The sequence below is a fragment of the Aquarana catesbeiana genome, linkage group LG05 (assembly GCF_042186555.1).
Source record: "Aquarana catesbeiana isolate 2022-GZ linkage group LG05, ASM4218655v1, whole genome shotgun sequence".
NCBI lineage: Eukaryota > Metazoa > Chordata > Amphibia > Anura > Ranidae > Aquarana > Aquarana catesbeiana.
Window position 1 is genome coordinate 100,601,690 of NC_133328.1, and position 25,383 is coordinate 100,627,072.

General features: G+C 41.8%; 1 protein-coding gene across 1 annotated transcript in view; it reads left to right on the forward strand.

Annotated features, from left to right (window-relative positions):
• ACVR2B (activin A receptor type 2B) overlaps positions 1-25,383 on the forward strand; it is a 279,211-nt gene that overhangs the window by 148,089 nt on the left and 105,739 nt on the right. The window contains exon 2 of the mRNA XM_073632740.1: positions 14,124-14,331. Within this exon, the coding sequence (XP_073488841.1) occupies positions 14,124-14,331 (208 nt within the window). The remainder of the gene's footprint in view (positions 1-14,123; positions 14,332-25,383) is intronic.

The window sequence follows — 25,383 nt, forward strand, 5'->3', positions numbered from 1 at the left end:
TGTAAATGGTTCCTGAGGGGAAAAGTGTGTAAAAAAAAAAAATGTATATTCATGTGTCAGGATTCAACGTACGTTGTATTCGATGGTATAGGTGTCTAGGAGTCTTGGAAGTACAAACCTGGCATGGTTTGAACAAAGATATAGGGCTATGGAGCAAAACAAACTTATGAGATTATGATAAAAGTACATTAAATTGGACTTGTCGGTATAGGGTTATCTGTTCAAATCCCAATTATGGCATTACCTGCATGGAGTTTGCATGTTCTCCCTGTGCTTGCTTGGGTTTCCTCCCACACTTCTAAGACATGCTGGTAGGTTAAATGGCTCCTGTCTAAATTGGCTCTAGTATATGCATGTATGAATGTGAGATAGGGACCTTAGATTGTAAGAGGGCAGGAACTGACATGAATGTACAATCTACTCTGTATATGCAAAGTGCTGCGCAATCTGTCAGCGCTATATATATATTATATTACCAAAACTATTGGGACGCTTGCCTTTACACATACATGAATTTTAATGGCATCCCAGTCTAATGCCGCGTACACACGGTCGGACTTTTCGACCGGACTTGTCTAACGGACGGCGACGGACCAAATCCAGCGTACAATCCGATCATGTGAGGGCTTCAGCAGACTTTTCCAGTCGCAAATCTGACGGACTTTAGATTTGGAACATGCTTCAAATATTTACGTCGGAACTCCGCCAGACCCAGAAATCCACTCGTCTGTATGCTAGTCCGACGGACAAAAACTGATGCTAGGGCAGCTATTGGCTACTGGCTATCAACTTCCTTATTTTAGTCCGGTGTACGTCATCACGTACGAATCCGTCGGACTCTGGTGTGATCGTGTGTAGGCAAGTCCGGTCGTTAGAAAGTCCGTTGAAAGTCCGCCAAAAGTCTGTCGAAAGTCTTTGGACGGGCTGTCGGACTTTTGTAGCTGAAAAGTCCAACCGTATGTACGCGGCATTAGTCCGGATGGTTCAGTATTGAGTTGGCCCACCCTTTGCAGCTATAACAGCTTCAACTCTTCTGGGAAGACTGTCCACAAGGTTTAGGAGTGTGTCTATGGGAATGTTTGACCATTCTTCCAGAAGCGCATTTGTGAGAAGCACATATATTTGAGTCTAGATAGATATATTGTCTTTAAAAATAGGATAAAAATGAAGAGCTCATTTAAAAAATAAAATAAAAATAGTGTTTGATGCAATATTTAATTATTTCAATTCAATCCAGTGATTTCCCCCAGGACTTTTTTTTCTGCTAATAGATCTACTCAATGTGATGACCAGCATCACTAACTTGTTTTTCTCAGAGTCCAGGCCATCCTGGACCCACCCTACATGTTATTGGATGTTGGCAAGCCTCTTGGCAGCACGTTAACTGATTGGCTCCTTGTGTTGCTCCTTCTCTCATACTCCAGCCCTGCTGTACAGGAAAAGTAAGGGGCTGATACCAGGTCAACTGCAGGTACTCGTACAGTATTTAAAGACTAAATGTAATGATTTATTAAAAAGAATGGATTTAATCAAAAATAATCATCCATACTGCAGCATCGTGTGACATACAGCAGCTCTAATGCCCTGTACACACGGTCGGACATTGATCGGACATTCCGACAACAAAATCCATGGATTTTTTCTGACGGATGTTGGCTCAAACTTGTCTTGCATTCACACGGTGACAAAAAGTTGTCAGAAAATCCGATCCCTCACGTACATCAGGACTATAAACGGGGCAGTAGCCAATAGCTTTTGTCTCTTAATTTATTCTGAGCATGCGTGGCACTTTGTGTGCGTCGGATTTGTGTACACACGATCGGAATTTTCGACAACGGATTTTGTTGTCGGAAAATTTTATAGCAAGCTCTTAAACTTTGTGTGTCGGAAATTCCTATGGAAAATGTGTGATGGAGCCTACACACGGTTGGAATTTCCGACAACAAGGTCCTATCACACATTTTCCGTCAGAAAATCCTTTCGTATGTACAGGGCATAAGTCTGAGAACTGAGCAATCACATAACTGCTGATCACTCAGTGACGTCACCAGCTGCTTATTACTAGAATAGCTCCTAAACTGTGCACGTGTAGATGTTCATTTAACCTACAGTTTATAGGCTTACCCCGTAGGTAAAAAAAAAAAAAAAACAAGAGTTTACTCTAAGTTCATGCTAGTTAATGTGTAATTGTAACACTTACAGGTATTTATTACCTCTCACAGGGATCCCAGTACTCTCTGACAATTCCAGCATGTGTGCTTTGTGTTTGTAGAAAGCTTCAGTGTGAACTTTGCAAAAGCTTAATGCAAGGGTGTTACTAACGGCTGGTGTACACACGCTTCAGATTCCGGAGCTAGTCAAGCACTGCACGTTTTAGGAGATGTGCTTTTCAGATATTTTTGGGAGGCACATGCCATACATTTACAGGGCATTCAAACTGCATCCCTGCTGATTTGTGCAAATAAAAATAAAAAAATACCTGTACAGTATTAGCATTAGTAGATAAACAGAACAAAGACTTCCTCATATGATACAAATGACATGTCACTATTCATCCCCATTACATGGTAAAATGTTTAGATTTGTAGTTTACAGAAGAAAGATGAAATTCTTTTTGCTCTATTTTAAGATCAACCAGTATCTTCTGTACTTGCAAAAAGTTTTCTTAACCTGAAAAATAAAAACCATTGCAGCCGCCACATCGAAGGACTGGCAAGCTGCAATATATTACCAGCAGCTGCCTGACTACCCAAACAGACGACCTATCAGACACCATCACTGTTTGGCCAAACGTTTCTTACCCGCCTCAGATGATTTTCAAATCTACTTTCAACAAGCCAGATCTAGCTGAAAGTAGGGCTGGGGAAAAAATCGATTTAAAGCTTGAATCGAGTTGAGAGGTCAAATCGATTAAAAATTTAAGCAAATCGATTTTTATAGATATTTTTTTTTTTTTACCGTACCTGTCCTGAAGAGCTGGACTAGGCCGAAGCCGCGGCCTCGCCTAAAAACTCCTGCCTGCAGCTCCCCAGGACCGTTGCTGACACCGCACCGGTCCTGAAGAGCTGCGGGCAGGAGTTTTTAGGTGAGGCCGTGGCTTCGGCGTGGTCTGCGAGGCCGGACGCCGCGGACTAGGCCGAAGCCGCGGCCTCGCCTAAAAACTCCTGCCTGCAGCTCTTCAGGACCGGCGCAGTGTCCAAAAAAAAAAAAAAAAAAATTTGAATCGTGAATCAAGGTTTTTTTAAGAAAATCGCAGATTTTTTTTTTTTTTTTTAAATTTTGTGGAAAGTCTCCCAGCCCTAGCTGAAAGAGCTGCCCATGCTTTGAGTTTTGGCTGATCTTAAAGGAATAGAGGCTGTCCACTTAAGCCTAGTACACAGGGACCGAATGTTGGGTGACATTAGCCTGTTCCATAAAAAACAGCTGACATTCAGCCCTGTGCATTGCAGCCAGTCCTACAGAATCCGGCCGTGCATGCTGGAAAACCAGCGGCCAACCGGCTCCCAATCTCTCAGCGGGGGGCCGCCCCCCTGTCAGAACATAATCGCTCAGCAGGGGAAATTGCTGTAACATTAGATTGTTAGTACAGCAGCTCCAACCTGAGCTGTCAGGTTTTTTTTTTTTTTGTTTTTTTTGTTTTTTCAACTTGCTGGGGGAATCTCTAATTAGCTAAGTAAGTAAGCTTGATGTATTCAGTTTCAGTATCCAATCATCTGCAAAGAAACTTAAAGTGGTTGTAAAGGCACAAGGTTTGTTACCTTCATAGGTTCTATGCATGAAGGTAAAAAACCTTCTCTGTGCAGCAGCCCCCCTAATACTTACCTGAGCCCCATCTTGATCCAGGGATGTCCAGGAGAGCCTTGCCTCCTAATTTGCTTTTGACACCAGCAGAAGCCATTGGTTCCCGCGGCTGTCAATCGCAGCCAGTGAGCCAATCGGGACGGGGCCGAGCCACGTCTCTGTGTGTGAATGGACACACAGAGCAGCAGCTCAGCTTGGGTGCCCCAATAGCAAGCTGCTTGCTGTGGGGGCACCCGGCAGGAGGGAGGGGCCAGGAGTGCTGGCGTGGTACCCGAGAAGAGGAGGGAGGAGGATCAGGGCTGCTCTTGTAAAACCACTTCACGGAGCAGGTAAGTATAACATGTTTTTGTTTTGTTTTTTTTTGTTTTTTTGTTTTTTTTTTTTCAATAAAGACTTTAATATCACTTTAAAGCTGAAGGCATTGTATTTTTTGCATGTTAGGTCCACTTGGCTCGATGTATGAATATCTGATATCCAAAGAGTCTTTGGGGTTACAGTACATCACTGTAGTAGTCAGCTCTACATACAGTGAAAACTATGATCATTGGGGTTCTGTTGAGCAGCTTCCCTTCTGCATGTTGGCTATAACATGTTGCTAACTGCACCCCTGCCATTCATAGAATATCTTATATGTTTCTTTGTTTTTTTTATGTGTACAAGGAGTTCTTTGATTGGACAAGGTCAGGAGAGGAGGTGTGGTGAATATCTTGATGTTCACTTTGTTCAACCAGAGAACAGCTTGTATTAATTGAAAAAAAAATACAAGGCGTTCTATGAATCGCAGAAGTGTGCAGCAAGCGATCCCCTGGGGTCCATGTGGAGAGGGGAAGCCACTCACACAGCACCCAGAATATTTGGTCTTGCGCTATATGTAGTGTGGACGACTACGGTGATTTACAGCACCACAATGGCCCTTGTATGTGGCCAAACTGGCTCAGTGCAAGTATGCAAAAAAATATAACTCCTGGGGGATAGATTTAATAAAAATGGGGTTTTCTTGCACATGGTTGAAGTGCACAACTTCACATCTTTTAAAGTGAATATAAACTTTTACTAGTCGCTTCTTCTTTAGACAACCCAGTTGTGTTCAAGCTTCCCTTCCTGCCTGTTTTAGGCTTTATATGACTAGCACAAGACTCATTTTATGCCAATATGGTACAGGAAGTTGGCGTTCTGTTGGAGCGTTTACCCCCCCCCCCCCGGTACCTTAACTACGTTATAAAACGCCTTTAACTTTTATAGCTGTACATGCAAATGTTATTATAAGCTCTTTTATATGAACCACCGTGTTATTTATGTGGCAACCCCTAATTCCATGCAGCGTACTGTACTTTCTACTATATCCATGTATTGACTTGCTTTGACAGCAGTAAAATGCACGAGCTCCCTCTACAGCACAAAAGGGAAATGATGTTGGCATTTTCAATGCACATTAAAATGTATGACTGTCATTAGGCTTTTTCTAAAGAAATTCAGATGCTTCAAGTTATTGACTCCAATTTTTGTAGTAATTGTTCACAAATGAAATGAGTAGCACTGTATTTTGATTGTCCAATGGCTGTTATTGGCAGTTGACAATGGATAGCTTTATAAACTTTTGGGCAATTTGCATTGCAACATATGGTCTTTATTGCAGTAGTTTCCAGACTGCTGTTATGGGAAACATTAAGTGGACAGCAGTGGGGTAATAAAACTATGTAAGTTCTGTGTTCAATTCCTGGGGGACTGCAAACATTAGGTAGTGTATGTGCATATAGGTTTTTTAAATTGCTTTATTTTCATTTGCATTTGTGAATGGTGTGCTGGTATATAAGCACATTTTTTTTTTTTTAAATACAGTAAAAGTTCTTTTTTCTTTTATCTTGTGATTTTTTTAAGTGACCGTGAGTCTGGATCAATCCTGGGGGTTGGGGGTGAATGGAGAGTACAGCCGTGGCCAAAGGTTTTCAGAATTACACCAATAATAATTTTCACAAAGTCTGCTGCTTCAGTGTTTTTAGATCTTTTTTTCAGATGTTACTATGGTATAATTGCAAGCATTTCATAAGTGTCAATGGCTTTTATTGACAATGACATTAAGTTTATGCAAAGAGTCAATATTTGCGATGTTGACCCTTCTTTTTCAAAACCTCTGCAATTCTCCCTGGCATGCTGTCAGTCAACTTCTGGGCCACATCCTGACTGATGGCAGCCCATGTTTGCATAATCCATACTTGGAGTTTGTCAGAATTTGTGGTGTTTTTTGTTCACCCGCCTGTTGAGGATTGATCACAAGTTCTCAATCGGATTAAGGTCTGGGCGTTTCCTGGCCATGGACCCAAAATTTCGATGTTTTTTTCCAATGCCACTTAATTATCACTTTTGCCTTATGACAAAGTGCTCCATCAAGCTGCAAAATGCATTTTTTCGTCACCAAACTGTTCTTGGATGGTTGGGAGAAGTTGCTCTCGGAGGATGTGTTTGTACCATTCTTTATTCATGGCTGTGTTCTTAGGCAAAATTATGAGTGAGCCCACTCCCTTGGCTGAGAAGCAACCCCACACATGAATAGTCTTAGGATGCTTTACTGTTGTCATAGCACAGAACTGATGGTAGTGCTCACCTTTACTTCTTCGGACAAGGTTTTTTCTGGATGCTCCAAACAGTCAGGATCCATCAGAGAAAATTACCCTAGTCCTCAGTAGTCCAATCCCTGTACCTTTTGCAGAATATCAGTCTGTCCCTGATGTTTTTCCTGGAGAGAAGGGCTTCTTTGCTCCCCTTCTTGACACCAGGGCATCCTTCAAAAGTCTTTGCCTCACTATGCATGCAGATGCACTCACACCTGCCTGCTGCCATTCATGAGCAAGCTCTGCACTGGTGGTGTCCCGATCCCACAGCTGAATCAACTGTAGGAGACGGTCCTGGCATTTGCTGGACTTTCTTGGGTTCCCTGAAGCCTTCTTCACAAATGAAGTGGAAATGTTTTTTATGGGGTTAAGTTCATTTTCATGGCAAAAAGGGACTTTGCAATTAATTGTAATTCACCTGATCACTCTTCAGAACATTCATGGAGTATGTGCAAATTGTCACCATAAAAACATGGTAGGCAGCAGGCTCTGTGAAAATTAATATTTGTGTCATTCTCAAAACTTTTGACCATGACTGTACAAAGAAATTTGGGCAAAAACAACTCTTCTTTCTAGAATATAGTGCATTTTGCTGAAGTGAACTAAATGACACAACACCTAATCATAGGCTTCATGTCATTTGATTGCAGAGTAGCTCACTTCTGCCCTCCTGTGTGGCTTGAGTCTCTTGGTTGATTGCAGGGTCTTGCTGAAGGCCCCCTCCCCATATCTATGTTTATGCTGTATCGTTGCCTACAGCAAGGATAAAAGAATGTGACCTGGGTAATTGACAGCAATGGAAAGCTGCGTAAACAGTGCAAAAATGGTCATTAATGAGTAAAACACGTTTCAAGCTGTGATGTAAACCTTCAGCAGTTTTCTGAGAATGTTTCAATATTTTGCCTATACAAAGCCCATTAATGGTGTACCTTTTATTCTCAAGAAAACTGAATTTCACTCTGTGGCATTGTTCTTGGATTTTATTCGCCCTTTCGCATTGCTTTTAACATTTTGCATACATTGCCTGCTAAAGCTATCTAAGTCGTTTTTCATAATGGTTTGACTTCTGACCCTACAGACTTGTTGATTATTTTGGAAGAACGTCATCTAGTCTAGACTATTTTTTTGTTGAGAAGTATGGGTGTCTTTATGGTTGACATCTTAAATGTCTAAGTAAAGTGATTGAATAAAGCTGCATTATTGGGTAATATATATCTGGCTATACACTAGTAGATTTTCCAAAGAAAACTATTCTTTATACTTTCAATGAATGTGGTTCAGAAGTAATTCAAAACTTTGCTTTCAATGTTCAGTTTTTGAATTAATGTAATTTTCCCAAACAATCCACATTCAGGGTTAGAAATTCATTCATTGAAAAAATGACCATCCTGCTCTTTTGAATTTTATCGTCACTGTGGTCAAAAATGAACATTGATTTGACCACACTAACGACTAGACAATCAAATGAATACTCTTAACCCTTTCATTTCCAGGTCTGTACGGACCTACAGAAGTGCCTGCAGGTGGCCAGGTCTGTACACTGTATGGACCTCATTTTTCCCTTTCCTATAATCTCATGGTCACTTCAATGACATTAAACTTTTATAGCAGAATTGTTCAGCAGACTCTGCTGAACCATTCTATAACTCTGATCAGCGGATTACAACCCGCTGATCAGAGTTATTAACCTCAAATGTGATCACCTCCCCCACCCATGCTGCGGCTTCCCTGCCCCCTGCCTCTCCACCTCCCGCCGCTCCCTTTTACCTTAAACTGCACCCCCCACTCTCTTTTCCTATCCCCCCCCCCACCCGATCCTCCACAGCTACATCATAAGCCGGCATCCCTCCTCTTCCACTCCTGCCGGATTCAGGTGCTGCATGGGGCTTGGGGGGGATCCAGATGTGTCCCCCCCGCCAATCAGATCCTGCACCCACACCCCTGATCCATCACTGCTCAGAGTGGCATCCCTCCTTCCCCTCCCGTCGCCTGCAGTTTCTGCCTGCACTAAGCCCCAGTGAGCTGTCATGCTGGGGAGCGGTGGGGGTGAAGTTGTGGCTTGGGGGGCTTGGTAAACGTGTTTACCAGCCCCATCCCTGTGGTACAGTGGGTATAGGCAGCGATCGCTCCTATGTCCACTGAGCTGAAAAATAGTAAACCGCGAGTGTTAAAAAATGGTAACCTCAAGATTTTTAGAGTAATTTTTTTTTATTTACAGTTTTGCATACCTTCAGTTTTCACCATTTCACCAAAAGGTGCAATTTAAAATGTACAAATATTTGTTATTTATTAACTCAATACAGTTTTACCTTTTATATTTATTAGGAATTTAGCAGGAATTTTGTACATTTTGCCATGTATGAATCCACTATTAATGATTTTAGTGTATTTTAGCAAAAATATTGTTTTGATAAACATTTGCTCAAATATGACGGTGCCTTAAAAATTAGTAGCACCTTCTTTTTATTCTTCTGGCCATGTGCTTTCAGAAAACATATGGTTTGGGGGGTCATTAACAAACTCTGAAAGCTGGAACAATGTAAACCTTCAGATTTTAAGAGACATAGTTATTTTACTTTTTTCCGTGCGTTCAGTTTTCACCATTTTGCAAAAATGCGTAATTTAAAAACTACAAATATTTGTTGTTTATTAACTCAATACAGGTTACGTTTTTATATTTAGTAGGAATTTTGTAAAATGTACTGTTTTTATCTGCTAATAATGATTTTAGTGTATTTTAAACGAAAATATTGTTTGGATAAACATTTTCGCAAGTATCATTGTGCCCTAAAAATCAGTAGCACCTTATTTGTATTCTACTGGTCATGTGCTTTCAGAAAATATATGGTTTGGTGGGTTTTTAACAAATATAAAAGCAATGGAAAAATTGCAAAAATGGCCTGGCCACCTGAGTGTAAAAGTGCCTGGCAGCAAAGGGGTTAAAACAAAGTGTTCAATGAAATTCTTCTAGTGTATATCCAGCTTTGCTAATGCTTTCCAGTCGGTAAACCAATTACCATATTCCAGTTGGAAAGGAACTATTAGAAATTCCAATTGAATTGGACCAGATTAATTATTTTCTTTGTACTGTTGAGTGATCGTTTTTGAGCAAAAGGTTGCTAAAACAATGAAGCTCATGATCCATCGATAATTATCATTTCGTATGGCAAGCATAATGGCTGTATGTGTAGCTACAGTTATAAAAGTAGCTTTTTGCTTTCTTCTATTTGCTCAGATGTTGATTGTATATTATCCTAAGGCAGGGCTTTTTTTTCTCAGAGAATGGGTGCAGGAACTCAACCATGCCCGCCACACACACATACCTGCCAAATGGCATCAAATAGTAGCTTTTTCCTCTGCATACAACCCCCTCCCTCCACTGCTCTCATCTTCTCCCCCCTCCTTAAAAACTCCACCATCTGTCATATGTCTTACATTTGTTGCAATATTAAGCTGAAACACCTATTCGGCTGTAGTACCTCCCTGCATACTATACTATACTACACTTGCAAGGAAGATTATGCAGTAGGAGCATCAACAACTGGTCACCAGGGAAAAAAATGGAGACCACAGAGGGTGCAGCCTACCACACACCCTCTCCTGCCCATGACTGCACTGAACCCTGGGCACCTGTTCTGTATTTTCCTTGTCCCTGTCCGGCACTCAGTGGGATCTGCACAGGAGATCTGACCTGTGGGAGCTATTGGGAGATAAGCTATCACTTGTAAACGCCGAAGCTGGACTTCAGTCCAAGTGATAGTGGTGAGCAGGGAGCAGAAGACCTGAGCCAGAGGTGGTGGAACGGAGTTCTCCTTAGTTCCTGCTGAAAAAAGGGATTTTCTTGCCATGCGAAGGCTGTTACTGAGCACTACAAATGGAAAACAATTAATTCATTTTTAATATTCAAAGCAAACTCACCCATCCATCCATGTCTCCATGATTTATTTTGCTGATGAAATAACTTTGAAAAACACCCCCTAGCTCTTCTGACCGTAGCCATCTTGAGTAAGGGCAGATGATTCATGTAGCATTCACTTTCTGGAATTCATCTGCCCTTAGCTCAGGCATGCAGATGAGAGGGTGTGCTTAGCTGAGAGAGCCTCTCCCACCTTCCCTTAGAGGAAAGAAAAAAGTGCCCAAGAAAACTCTTGGGATGTATGACATCGTTTTGGTATAGGCCAGAAATCTGTAAAACGCTATAGAAATGTAAAAAAAAACTAGAGTGCAAAATCTGGTGCAGCTCTGCAAAGAAACCAATCGGCTTTCAGGATTTATTGTCAAAGCTTAATTGAAGAAGCTGAAGTTAGAAACTGATTGGCTACCATGCACAGCTGCACCAAATTTTGCACTGTCCAGTTTTAATGAATCGACCCCATAGTGTATAGCTTCCTATCTATTTACTAATGATAGCAGCATAAGGATTAAAAATAGTTGATGTTTACTGAGTTTAGTTCCGTTTTGCAGACTGTGACCCACTGTGTTGGACCAATGATCGTATGAGCTACCTTTCTATAGTTGGGTGGAACCATGGAGTTCATCTTGTACATAAGATTGTTGGCCATGTAGGGCTCTATAAAAATGCCTTTTATCTTTTTTTTTGCAATGTGACAAGGTGATTCCATGACACTAGACAGAAAATTGTTTTAAAATACTATTATCTTTATCTATTATGTCTTATACTTACCTGTTCCTACTCCACCATTATCTTCACTGTACAGCCTTGGTGGGTACCATACAGTCTTCTTTTCAAGAATCTACTAGTTGGGTTCTGCTCTTCATATACCTGTCTCTATTCCTAAGGAAAGACCGTCCACCAGCATGATGCAGCGGTAAGGGCAGAACCCGGCTATATTAGCACTAAACAATACATATTCATAGATTAAACCCTGCATTCACTACATCTGATCTCCCACAGTACACAGAATATGGAAATTGTATTATTTTAGTAAATCTAAAATGCTAAATACCTTTTCTCATTAGCAGTATATAACAGTCTTGTGACTTATATCAATCTCCAGCTAAGCACTGGTTAAAGCTTGTAGGAGGAGTTTACCACCTTTTCTGACTGTCCCATGAGGCTGCATGACCCCTGACCCTCTGTCTGGACAGTGCTGACTAGCCCTGTGCTAGAGCTGCACGATTTATCATCAAGAATCATTATTGCGATTTTTTTTTTTTTTTCCCCCTTGCGATCTTGACAAAAGTGTTTCATGATTCTTGTTATGCAAAGAGTTCTCTCTACTCTTCTGAAGCCACAGCTGTCAAAAGAAGGTCAGAAAAAAACGGGCAGTCTACCAAGAATCACAACATTCTTTAGCAGTAGAACTAAGTATAAACATTGTAACAATTTGTCAAAGTGTGGAAAGTTTAACTACTTAAACACTAAACCTTTTTCTGACGTTTGTGGGTTTCAAGTTAAAGTCATTTTTTTTTTGCTAGAAAATTACTTAGAACCCCCAAACCTTATATATTTATTTTAGTAGAGACCCTAGAGAATAAAATGGTGGTTGTTGCAATATTTTTATGTCACACTGTATTTGTACAGCGGTCTTTCAAATGCAATTTTTTTGGAACAAATGGAAAAAACTAACCAGTAAAGTTAGCCCATTTTTTTTTTTTTGTCTAATGTGAAAGATTTTATGTTGCGAGAATCGTGAGAGAATCACAATCTTTTTATTCAAAGCAAAAAAATTGTGATTCTCATTTTGGCCAGAATTGTGCAGCTCTACCCTGTGCCAATCACATGCACCCTTCCAAAAAAAAAACAAAAAAAAAACTCTCTAGCAATACACATCAAACTGAGCATGTGCAGAGTGCCCCCCAAGGCTCTCTTCTGTCAGCAGATGGATTGGGAACAGTAAAAGAAGGGGAGGGTCAAAAAATAAAGGTTCAAACAGCCCTTTTACACCATGCTGAGGATTAACCCCTTAGGTTCCACAGTGAGTATAACGAGCATGCTTTACTGCATATACAGACTGATTTTACTGTTGTGGGTTTAGTAATACTTTAAGTTAATATTAATCCTTATGAACTCATCAGCAGCATTAGAGTCAAGGGGTCAATAGGTCAAAGGAGAGTCTTTAACAAAGTACTAGGGAGACGTTTTTCCAGGACCAAAGTGGGAACCCTCCACCCACTGCTGCGCATGTAGGCTTCAATTTACAGATGTAGCTGTCCCCATTAGGAATACTGAACATGGACAGCATCATAGAATTGATATTGCTGATAACCAGGATGTGCCATTCATGATGGTGATTCCCATGAAGAGCCAACTGGTGTAAATGGAACTGTAGATGGTGGGAAGTAGAAGGACACAGGTGTATAATAAGCCGTTATTCTTGCAGGTAGGACATACTTGAGGTGCGTTGGAAGATCTTGAGTGACTTTGGTAATATTGTGTTGGGAAGACAAACAGCTGTAAATATTTCAATGGAACAACTGTGACGATAAATTCTTTGCACAGTTTTTTGCAGGCAATGTCCAGCGATAATGGCCATTACTAGAAGACCACTTTTGTGTATTTGGGAGATACTGGTATTCCATTTTTAAAGCTTTTAGTTTGCCTTGCTATCGAAGAACACTTCTTTCAGTGTATATTGCATTAAGACATCCTAAGCTGCACAGGGTGAGTCTAGAGTCAGCTTGATAAATTTAGGGGAGTGTTCAGCATATCACTGTTTGGTATTATAATATCGGCAATCTATGAGGCGGAGAAAACTAACTTCACTTCACATTCAGGACACGAGAAGTAATAAGCTAGCGATGCACCATATGAGGTCTTCACAGTCAACTAAATGCATTTTAATGCTCATTTTCTCTGAGAGGGGCCTTTTATAGATCACATAAATTATACACAGTTGGTTTCCTGTTATCCTGAATTTATCCTTTCAGAGTTTTTCTTTCTAAATACTTCCTACTATGTAGTAATGCTGTATTCAATGTATAAGATATTTTTCAAAAACTAGCTATTTTACTGTTGCATTGGCCTATCAATGCAAATCAATGCAAATGAATTAAATATTACATTTTTAAGGTTCATACTACCCAAGACTGTCATTTATTTCATATGTGTTGTATTCTTTTTCATGGGGCTTTCAGCTGGAGATTTCTATGCCAGATCCCCCAGCATTGCCCACTCCACTGCACTCCTCCTACATTAGAAATCTCACTTTGCCCACTGCATTCTTTTGATCTCCTGTAAAATCCCATAGGGTACGCAAAACTTCTTATGGGGCTCTGTCACATGGCCAGCTTGGTCCAGTAATCCCATCTTTGTGAAATACCCTTAGAGTTAGAAGGAGGTTGTGGGCAGTCAAACTTTTGAGCATCAACCCGGATCAGAAATATTCACTTTCGATGGCTGGACCCCTTCATGTACAGTTCTGAAGAACATTTTGGCACAATTATTCTGTTTATAAGTTCCATTTCTAAGCTCTGAGAATTCGAATTCTAGAAAGATGAGTGTGTTGGACTTCTCATACAAAGCATACACCAATCCTTTGAGGGCTGTGCCACAGTTGTTTTACAGGCTGTGTGCTGGTCACTACTTTTTCTTTACATAAGCTGATGATGTGTGTAAGTTCTCATCTGTGTATCCATGTGTATTGTAGATTCACAAATAGCAAAAATAGCAAATTCAAGAGAACATGTTTGCTGTCCAGAGCTTTTTTAAGTTAAAGAAAAAGATCTCTAAGATTATTTATTTTCACACAGGCTCTGGGCACAATGAAGAGGATCCCAGAGAGTGCATCTATTACAACGTCAATTGGGAGACAGAGAAGACAAACCAGAGTGGTGTGGAAAGGTGTGATGGAGAGAAGGACAAGCGGCTTCATTGCTATGCATCTTGGAGGAATAATTCTGGCTTCATTGAACTTGTGAAGAAAGGCTGTTGGTTGGATGATTTCAACTGCTATGACCGGTAAGCTACAAGCAAACCTGAATAAAAGCTGCTAGCAGAGGCGGACTGACAACACTCAGGGCCCCCGGACCAAATAAAGCAAGGGCCCCCTGTCAGGCCCCACCCATGACCCGCCCCTGGCCTCACCCCCACATTTTGCACAAAGTACAACAGAAAGTCTGTTAGAAAGCATCCCCTCCAGGCCCCTTTAGAGACTACAAAGGTAGTGTAAAGTACACACTCCTGACCCCTGCACCCTGTGAATTACATACTCCTGACCCCTGCACCCTGTGAATTACATATTCCTGACCCCTGCACCCTGTACATTCTATACTCCTGACTAGGATTGTCCCAATACCACTTTAAGACCGAGTACAAGTACCAATACATTTTTTCAAGTACTCACCGATAGCGATACTTTTTTTTTAATGTCATGTGACAGTGGCACTAATATTCAGCACTGATGATGCATGGACTGTCAGTGGTTGTGTGTTTTTTTTTTTTTTTTTTTTTTTACAATGTAACCTTTTCACTTATATGAAAGGGAAAGGGACTGTGGGCAGAGATTTCCCAGCCTCTTTCTCTGCAGCCTCAGCTGCACTAAAGATGAATGGACAGGAGATAGCGGCTCCTCTCCATTCATAAACTGAAGCGTCGTAAACACAGTTTACCATGCTCAGTGACAGTTATGAATAAACAGAGTCAGTGATCACTAACTCTGTGCATTCGGAAAAGGAAGGAGCCGGTAAATTACATTTTTACCGGCTCCTTCCTCCACTCTCCATCCAGACAGATTGAGAACGGAGTGGGACTGGAGGAGGATATAGGGGACAGTCAGAGGTGATCGGTGCGGCGCTGGGGAGGAGTTACAATCACCGATCTCCCTGTATTGATTTTAATAAAGCATCTTAAAGCTGCGTGAGGGAGAGGAGGAGAAGCAGCTGTCAGCTACTTTATTGACATGATTGTACCTCCTCCCCAGTGCCGCACCGATCACCCCTGACTATCCAGGTATTGGACCCTGTATGTTGCATACTCCTGACCCTTGCACCCTGTGCATTATGCACTCCTGACCCTTGTACCCTGTACGTTACACACTCCTGACCCCTGAACCCTGTACATTACATACTCCTGAACTTGATGCGGTGGGGGGTAACATTCGGTGTACAGTGAAGGGTGGAGGAATGTTCAGGGGGGCAGTAACAATGATGGCCTGAGCCATCATTTCACCCCCCACCCCCGATATTTAGCTGAAGTATCCCTGTGCAGCCGGAGGGGGAGCAGTATATGTTACAATTGGGGTTCTCGTGTATGATTGTGGGGTGGATTCTATGCATTGATGGTGTGGTGTGGGGTGGGGGACACTCACTGACTGAAATACCTTCTGCGATCAAGCACAGTCTGAGAAGAAGTTTGCTGCCAGGGGCGTTCCTAAAGCATTTGGCACCTGGGGCGGATCCTATATGGCACCCCCCCTTACATCAGAGTCTGCACAGATCCACCCATACATCAGAGTCTGCACAGAGGCCCCCCTTCCATCAGAGTCTGCACAGAGGCCCCCCTTCCATCAGAGTCTGCACAGAGGCCCCCCCTTCCATCAGAGTCTGCACAGAGGCCCCCCTTCCATCAGAGTCTGCACAGAGGCCCCCCTTCCATCAGAGTCTGCACAGAGGCCCCCCTTCCATCAGAGTCTGCACAGAGGCCCCCTTTCCATCAGAGTCTGCACAGAGGCCCCCTTTCCATCAGAGTCTGCACAGAGGCCCCCTTTCCATCAGAGTCTGCACAGAGGCCCCCTTTCCATCAGAGTCTGCACAGAGGCCCCCTTTCCATCAGAGTCTGCACAGAGGCCCCCCTTCCATCAGAGTCTGCACAGAGGCCCCCCTTAGAGTCTGCAAAATTTCCACTTACACTGTAAGAGGGAGCTTTGTGGACTCTACTGTAAAGGGGAACCCTGATTTAAGGGGGATCTGATGTAAGGGGTGTTCTGGGAACCCTGTTTTAAGGGGCAATGCTGTGGACTCTGGTGTAAAGGGGAACTCTGATGTAAGGGGGTCTCTGCTCACCAAAGCCCCCCTCCCGCATCAAAGTCCACAGAGCACCCCTTAAATTGTTTTATACAGTGAACGGTCAGTCCGCCCCTGGCTGCTAGTAAATATTCCAAGAGCATTGACTGTCCCATTAAGTGTACCCACCCAAAATAAATCGTTTCTATATATAGAACACAAAGTAACACCACTCAAGAATTATTTCAGTTTTGGACTGATGGTGGGGGAGATAAGGTTGTTGAATTACCCACAAATTCTCTTTCATCTCCCAATCTAATCATAACACTTAACAGAAATTGTTAAACAATTCACATAAGCCCCTTCCTCTAAAGAAATCAAAGGAGCTTACAGTCTACAACCCATACTACACAAACACACATGCAGACACGAACTAAGGTCAGTCTGGAAGAAAGCCAGTTAACCAAATACCAACATATGATGAGAACACTCAAACTGCAGCTTTGTGTTCATAGTGAAAGTCAACGCACATATTTGCCAGCACACTGTGGATCATACGATCGTCCACAACTTTTTTGCCGGAAGATCACATCACAAGAACCAAGTACAACGTTTCTGAGCTGCACAGCACCCTTTTGTCAGGTATGCATTCATCACATGCCTGACGAAGGGGTCCTGCACGACTTCGAAAAGTTGCACTTGGTCTATTGTGATGTGATCTTTCTGCAATAACCGTTTTGGACAATATCTGATGATCCACGGTGTGCTGCCAAATTTGTGCATTTCATGACAAGCCCAGTTTCCAGCTGGTAGTTGCTTCAGCACCAGCTACTGATAAGCCTATGTCCAGGAATGTGTGTGATCGGAATATGGACAATACTTAGTGAGAGCCAAACCCAGAACCTAAGCATTGCAAGGAGGGTACTAACCATTTAACATAGACCTTTCATGAGAGAAATATGGGACTGATGCCAAGCTGTTAGCCTTGCGATCTGGCTATCATATTTTGGTTCAAATAACCTGCGCTGATGCCTGAATCCACCTACTTTTTCCAGAGACTATGCCTAAAGCAAAAACAATAAGTTCTAATGCAAGTATCAAACCATGTAAATAATATGTGAAATAAATTAATTATTTAAAAAAAATGATGACCTGTGAAAATAAACGCATGTGTAAACTACATATGTGCAAAACTATACTTGTGCAACTAAAAAAGCAAATATTATTCTGTGCCTTTAAAAATATCAACAAATTTCACCAACACAATGTACACACAATTCACAGTCCCAAAAAACAATCTTCACTTCTTTTGATCATAAAGCATAAATAACTCTCACTCTTCAGTGTTGCACCTGCGTTTCACCTCTCCCCTTAGCCAATGATCTGGTAACTGACTTTACCTTAGAACTCCACACACTGATCCATCAGGGTAAAAAGGAAGTCATCATTAATAAATATGAGGCTGTCTTCTTCCCTAAAATATTTTTTCCACACCCTATAATTTTTTCCACCTTCCAAAAATACAAAAAGACTCCACTAATCCACCAGGACACCTCTATAGAAAACTTCACAAGACACTTTCTGGAGAATCAGGGATCATTTTACCGCTGGGTGTCCTTAGACTTGTGCTCACTATATACTTCTATTCCACATTAAAAATGTATTCGTGCAGTCAGTCACTTCCTATCCACTAATCTCAAACTCAATGACCGACAGGCAAACTTCATCCTGCAAGCCACTCAGTTCTGCTTGGAACACAACTGATTCAAATTCTGTGGGGAATACTACATCCAAAAAACTGGGACAGCTACGGGAGCTCCCTTTGCCCCTAGTTTTACCACCTTGACCATGGGACACAACATTTGGGACCACAACCCTTTTCCCCATCATATTTGTCTATCATGGGAGAGTCATAGATGACATTGTCATGACCTAGGATGGATCCCAGTAGCCTGTCACTGAATTTGTCCCATTCTTTAACATTAAAGGGGTTGTAAAGGTAAAAATTTTTTCACCTTAATGCATTCTATGCATTAAGGTGAAAAAACTTCTGACAGAACCGCCGCCCCCAGGCCCCCCGTTTTACTTACCTGACGCCTCGAAAGTCAGCTTCGCGTTCCCGACATCTGTTCCTCCGCTCACCCTGGCCGCTGATTGGCTGCAGTGGATGGATTGAAAGCAGCGCAGCCATTGGCTCGCGCTGCTGTCAATCACATCCGATGACGCGGCGCGCCGGGGGGCGGGGCCGAGTGATACAGTGAGCGGCTATAGCCGCCGGCTGTATCACGGGAGCGCGCCCGCAAGCACTCACCACCGTGCGAGGGAGCTCGCATTAAGGTGGTGAATGCTTGCGGGGAGGAGCTGAAACAGCCGCCGAGGGACCCCAGAAGACGAGGTTCGGGGCCACTCTGTGCAGAACGAGCTGCACAGTGAAGGTAAGTATAACATGTTTGTTATTTTTAAAAAAAAAAAAAAACACCTTTACAAACGCTTTAATTTAATCTTAATTTAATTTTCATTTACATATATATGCAATTAACCCTCCCTTGTTTTTCTGGATCTGGAGCGCCGCTCAGAAGGATCCAAAAACGCCAGTAAGAACCACTTCAAACTGGCGGGAATTCTTGCCTCCTCACCTGCTGCCACCACTCGACATGGATTAAAAAATCCCTAGGGGGCAATTCACACTGTAATGCAAAGCGGCAGGAGCGATTCACCGCTCAGCCGCTCTGCGTTGCCTGCTGCGCTAGGGGGCAGTGTAGTGCGCAATCCATTGCACTGCTCCTTTCTTTTTTTTTTTTTATGGGATCTATTTGAAGTGTACAAAACGTACACTTCATTCACAGCAATGTCGGGCAGCATGAAATATTGTACCTGCAAGTACATAAAAGACAAAGCTTCACAGCAAACAGGAAAACCTACAGTACATCATCAACTCCTTTTAAAACGGATCCTCAGTTCATAGTCTATTGCCTACAAAGAGGAGGGGGGTGGTATGGTTGATTGATGGGTTGGGCATACATCCCAAAAAAAAACAGTAGCGTGGCGAAGGAACTCCCCTTACGGGACCGTAATGGCCCAAGTAGTAGTAGTACACAAAGAGTATGTAAAAGGAGTATACAAAATTTATTGAAATATAAACAATTAAAATTTGAATCAATAGATGGCTATAGACATCTAAATTGCATAGATATGGCAAAAAACAGAAGAACAAAACTCTAGAGAGAGGTCAAGGGACTACCGTGGAAGGGTCACCACGGCAAAACACACGGACCACAACCGACGCGTTTCAGGAAAATCCTTTAGGGGTGTGTAGAGCAATTTTGTTTCTATATGTTGCCAAGATAAATGCAAGTACACGTCACAGCCACAGAGTGATTTTGTAAAACCCAGACAGCCATGTCCCAGCAACGATACGATTGGTGCAACCAGAGGCTTCCTGATAGAGACAGCAGTGAGCAACCAGCGAGACAGGGTAAAGCACAGCCACTTGGAAGGGCTTCTTATAACGCTGAGGAAATCTTCATGCTCTATTTAAACATAAGAAAGGATGAGTGTAAAGAGGAGTATATATAGCAAGATATACCAAAGAGTTTTTGTATATTTTATTTTGATATATATACAGCGAGTAGGTGTGTATATAAATGCAGAGACAGGGACCATAGTATATAATATATACCGTCCACATGGATGCTGCTAAAAGCAAAAGGGAAGTTCTGCTGGAATTGATGTCCAGAACAGATGAAACACTTGGTATTGAAGGTTGAAAGGTAGATTAAAGGATAGTGAGATAAAAGATATGTTTATGGAGCATGCAGGTAGCAAGAAATTAATAATAAGGGGGCAGTAGACCCCTAAATAAAAACAAATGTTACCTGATCAGAAAGGCAATAGAACAATGCAAATTAGCGCCCCCAGGAGAGGGCTTACACAGCATAGATGTAGCCAGACAAGTGGGAGATGGACGGAGTGTGGAGTGCTGAAGCACTAATTTTATAGTCCACAACAGGTGTGTGGCCAATCACTGCCAATCCCCCAATCACTGGCAGTACTTGGGAGGGCTTCTTATAACACTGAGGAAATCCTCATGCTCTATTTAAACATAAGAAAGGATAAGTGTTTAAAGGAGTATATATAGCAAGATATGCCAAAGAGTTTTTGTATATTTTAATTTGACATATATACAGTGAGTAGGTGTATATATAAATGCATAAGCAGGGACCATAGTATATAATATATACCGTCCATATAGATGCTACTAAAGGGAAAACGGAAGTGCTGCTGGAATTAATATCCATAGCAGATGAAACACTCAGTTTTTTTTCTTCAGTTTATTGCCTGACATGACTGCGTGGCCTCCTTTATGTAGGCACAACTATTAGAACACTCAATGCTAGATTTGGGGAACACAGGAGGTTTGGAGGAAGGAAACACAAAATGGTGTACCCCGACATTTTGCTGGAGTCTATGATAAATCATCAACTGGTCTACAGGGTCTGGGTCAGAGTCCATTTCCAACAAACTTCCTGCTGCTGAACCTTCAAAAAAACTTTGTGAGAGTAAGACATACTGTATATTCACACTAGACTGCCTGGCTCCAAGAGGCTTAAATGAAGAGATCGAAATCAATACCGTTACTTAAGTCTATTCTCAGACTCCGCCCCCCTGCCTCTCTCTTTTCGCTTTTTCTTGGTATATTGAATATCTCTCCCCTTCTCTATGAACCTACCCCACTTTTTTAAAATATAACTCGGGTCTTCGGAATAGTAACACATCACTAAGATCTGTTCTTATTCCCGTATTCACAATGCTATAGTGTTTCAGGTATGTCCCCTCCACTTTCCTAAATTTGTTTGTCATTATTGTTCACATAAAAAAGCATCCAAGAGACTTGTTTTCCATTGTACAACAACATAGTCGAACCACACTTTATTATTTAGCCCTTTGCTATATCGATATTCTGCTGTGCCTTGTAATCCTCCCTGAAATGTGTAGCCATGTCAACCAATTGCGCACTGACACGTGACCACACTTACAACCCGATCTGCGTTCCACAGAGTCCTCCATCTTCCTGCTCCATGATTGGTCCCCTGGTTTTCTCACCTGGACCGCTAAGGCTGCTGAATTTCCCCCACGCAGTACCATCATAAGGACCACCATAAGTGCCATTTTGTCTTCACCTATTTGAATAACCACTCTTATATACATTTTCTATTACTGCTATTGCTGCACTTAGTTTGGTACCCTCTGGTGTCCCCATGGTTCTACAGGGATATCCAGCATACAAGCCTGGTGTATACAAGTCCTGGACTGAATCTTTGGTTTCCTGTTGCACTGAAACCACTACTGTCAGAGGGTCCCCTAATTTGATGAGCAGGTTTTTAACTGTACATGTGAGTTTCCAATTTTTGTCTCCACAATAAACATGTTATTTTACCACACTCAGATCACACCCTCTCTTGTCCCCAGTGGTGCTGCACTAAGTGTCCTAAGGCCAGCAAGAGTTTCCCAGGAACCCAGCTTGAACTATATGGTCTATATGAACTCTATTGCTGACCTTATTCCATTCCTGGAGCCAGCAATTGAAAGTTCTGCCCCCAAGTGTTTCGTGATCAACCAGACATCCTCAGGAAGCGGACTCAGCCATTTTCTCCCTTATTTATATGTTGCATCATAATTCAGTGGGCTGGTTTATATTAACGTTAAAATTACAAAACTATTCAATATCACCTTCTTTTTGACAGTTTTAGGCTTCATAACCCTGAATAAGTATGTATATCTTTCTTCCATGTCAAAGAATAAAATTATTGAAGCCATTAAATTAGTATGGCAGCCAAGAAATTAGCATTTTAGGAAGGAGAGTTCAATAGTGGAAACCCTGTTGTTTTTTGTAAAATGTTTCCTTTAATCACTTTGTAAAAAATATTAAACATATTAAAGCATAATTAAATTGCTACTCGAGGAGTTTCTGTAATTGCAGCTCTTGTATATAAACCTCAGGCAGGAACACTGTTGCAATAGAATCATTTATTTAGCAACAATATTACCCTTTTTTGAACTGTGACTTATCCTTAGTTAGCAAGAATGGTGAAACGTTTTCTAAAATACATTTTTCAAGAGGAAACCACGGAATTTCACCACTTATTATTTTGTGAGGTTGTCCCCCCCCACCCCCTTTTTCCTTTTTTTCATGTAATAATTTTTTCTGCTTCTCTTCCATCTATGCTGCGATGTACATGACTTAATCAATATATATCTGTGTGTCTGGCACCCATATACCCGACAGTCGTCCTCCAGTCCCTATCACATAAACATGACATATTCTTGTCGAGTGAGGATTTTTCAGTAAAATGACATTGTCATTCCGTGCACTCGAGGACACATTCATACAGTTTATTAGACACTGCCTTAATTTATACTAGCTCGCTTCCGATGTTCAACTACACATATAAAAATGAATCAAGCTGCTGTACACTGCAATCAGGCAGAGGGACAGGCTCAAATTTTACCCAGTTTTGATCACTCACTATATATTTATTCAGAGCAGGGGACTTGTGCTGCCATAGACGGCAATGGGGAATGCTCACAAAAGCTTTACATGTTAAAATGTGTCCTACTCTGTGCACAATGAACAATTAGTAGAGGATAGGTAAAATATGTTAAATCTTTCATTATCCACATAGCCTTAGGCTTCTTGTACATGTGCTCAAGTCCCACAGAGATTGACATCAGTTACGTTCATCCTATCAGAAGTAGAGGTCGACCGATATATCGGCCGGCCGATATATCGGCCGATATTTGGTGTTTTTTACTTAATCGGCATCGGCCGATTGTGCTGATAAAAAAGCCGATATAGCTTCAGCGCGACTTGCAAAAGACTTCTGTAATAGAAGTCAGTGTAAGTTGCCTGTGTGAAGCGACTTCTCCCCCTCTCTGGGCAGCCTGCCAAATCTGATAAAAAGAACCTGAAGGATACAATGTTTACACTTCTGAATGAACTAAATTCTGTGTGTAGAAGTTCTCAGTTTAACCATTTAAAGACTAAATCTTTTCTGACATTTGTTGCTTACAAGTAAAAATCCTGTATTTTCTGCTAGAAAATCACTTGGAACCCCCAAACATTATATATATTTTTTTTAGCAGAGACCCTAGGGAATAAAATAGCGGTTGTTGCAATATTTTATGTCACACGGTATTTGCGCAGCAGTCTTTCAAATGTAATTTAAAAAAAAAAAATACACTAATAAATTTAAAAAAAAAACTAAGCAGTAAAGTTAGCCCATTTTGTTTCATCCAGAAGTTTTGATTACCTGTTTTTGTGTATTTAATATTTAAGAGAGGTTTTTTTTATATTTTTTTAATCTAAATTCTACATACAAGTGAACTGATTGGAGGTTTGTTTTGTTTAATAAATGTTTAAATGTAAAAAAATTTCCGTATCACTGAAGGTTGCTTTCACACTGGAGCGGGCATGCATTGACGGTAAAAGACTGCTAGTTTTAGCGGCTCTTTACCGTCATTTTAGCGGCGCTATTCGGCTGCTAGCAGGTCGCTTATAACCCTGCTAGCGGCCGAGGAAGGGGTTAAATGCACCCCTGAAGCGCTGCTGCCGAAACGCTTTGCAGGCGATTCGACAGCGGTGCGCATTCATTTCAATGGGCAGGAGTGGTGGTATACACCGCTCCAAAGATGCTGCTTGCAGAACTTTTTTTAATATCCTGCCAGCACATCGCCTCAGTGTGAAAGCACTCGGGCTTTCACACTGAGACTGCAGGGGAGCCGTTTGACAGGCACTTTACAGGTGCTATTTTTAGCCCAAAAGCGCCTGAAAAACGCCCCATTGTGAAAGGGGTCTAACTGTTAGATTTTATGAGATGAAGGTAAAAAAAAAAAAAAAAAATCGGCCTAATATATCGGCCCAAAAAAATCGGCATCACATATCGGCCATCGGCCACCGCGATTTGTAAATATCGGCATCGGCATCGGCCAGAGAAAAACCCATATCGGTCGACCTCTAATCAGAAGTTTTATTTGCAGCTATATACATATATTTCCAAATCAAATTGCTTTTTGATATACCACGTCCTTTATCATAGTGATCTTAAATCGGGAGGGTCAGTTTTTATATTAACACCTCAGAATCTCAGAAGGCTCTATTGTGTGATACTGAAATGCAATTCAATGGGCTCATTTGCAGTTTTGGAAAAAGTGTCCATGTGTCTTGTAGCATAAGTGCTGCACCCTGCATTCTACACTTGCTTCTTACAGCCTCCATCATGGCATGTGTGCTGATGGAATGGACATGTAGTCAGGTCTGCCTTGTTCTGGCTGCTGTGAGACAGACCAGCCTAACTATCCACATGATTCAGACATAGCCTGTTAAGAGGCATAGAGATGCCCATTTTTTTTAATCGTAAAGTATAGGACACATGCTCATTCAAATATTGACATTGGGATAAATGCTGCCATGTTCAGGAGCGGACACTGGCAAACAAAATTGTTAGGACAGCACATATCATCCCTCTCAATTCCAAGTTTTTTGACCGTGTCCTCGGGTGATATATGACTTCTCGTTCTACTGAGCTGGCCTGTAACTTGGACTCTGCGTTTGGCACTCGCCCTCAACATAGCAGTTAAACACAGTTTAGTTTGCTGAAGAGTGCTCTACAGGTCCAGGACAGTGGCTTTGATTTGGCATGAGGTTACTGGGTCTCATGGTGGCCTATTCAAGGTGGTGATATTTGCTCAGTTTCATGCCAGATGTCTGCAGCTTACTGCATGGGACAAGCTCCCTCAGTTGTTGGACAAGCCCATGTGCTTATGCCTAAGGCCAGGATATCTTAGACCTGGTGGCTGACCAGCACAGTGCTTGAGTCATTTATCCCATTACCATGAGGTGTCCTAAGGATGGAAACAATCCAAAAGGACATGGCTGTCTAGGGAGTACAGACTTGCCATCAACATTCTTAAACTAAGGGCCATTTGCCTATCCCTGCTGCATTTGACCAATTAGCTTCAGGATTGACCGACGAGGGTTCAGTTAGACTGCCTCATAGACATGGTCAATTAT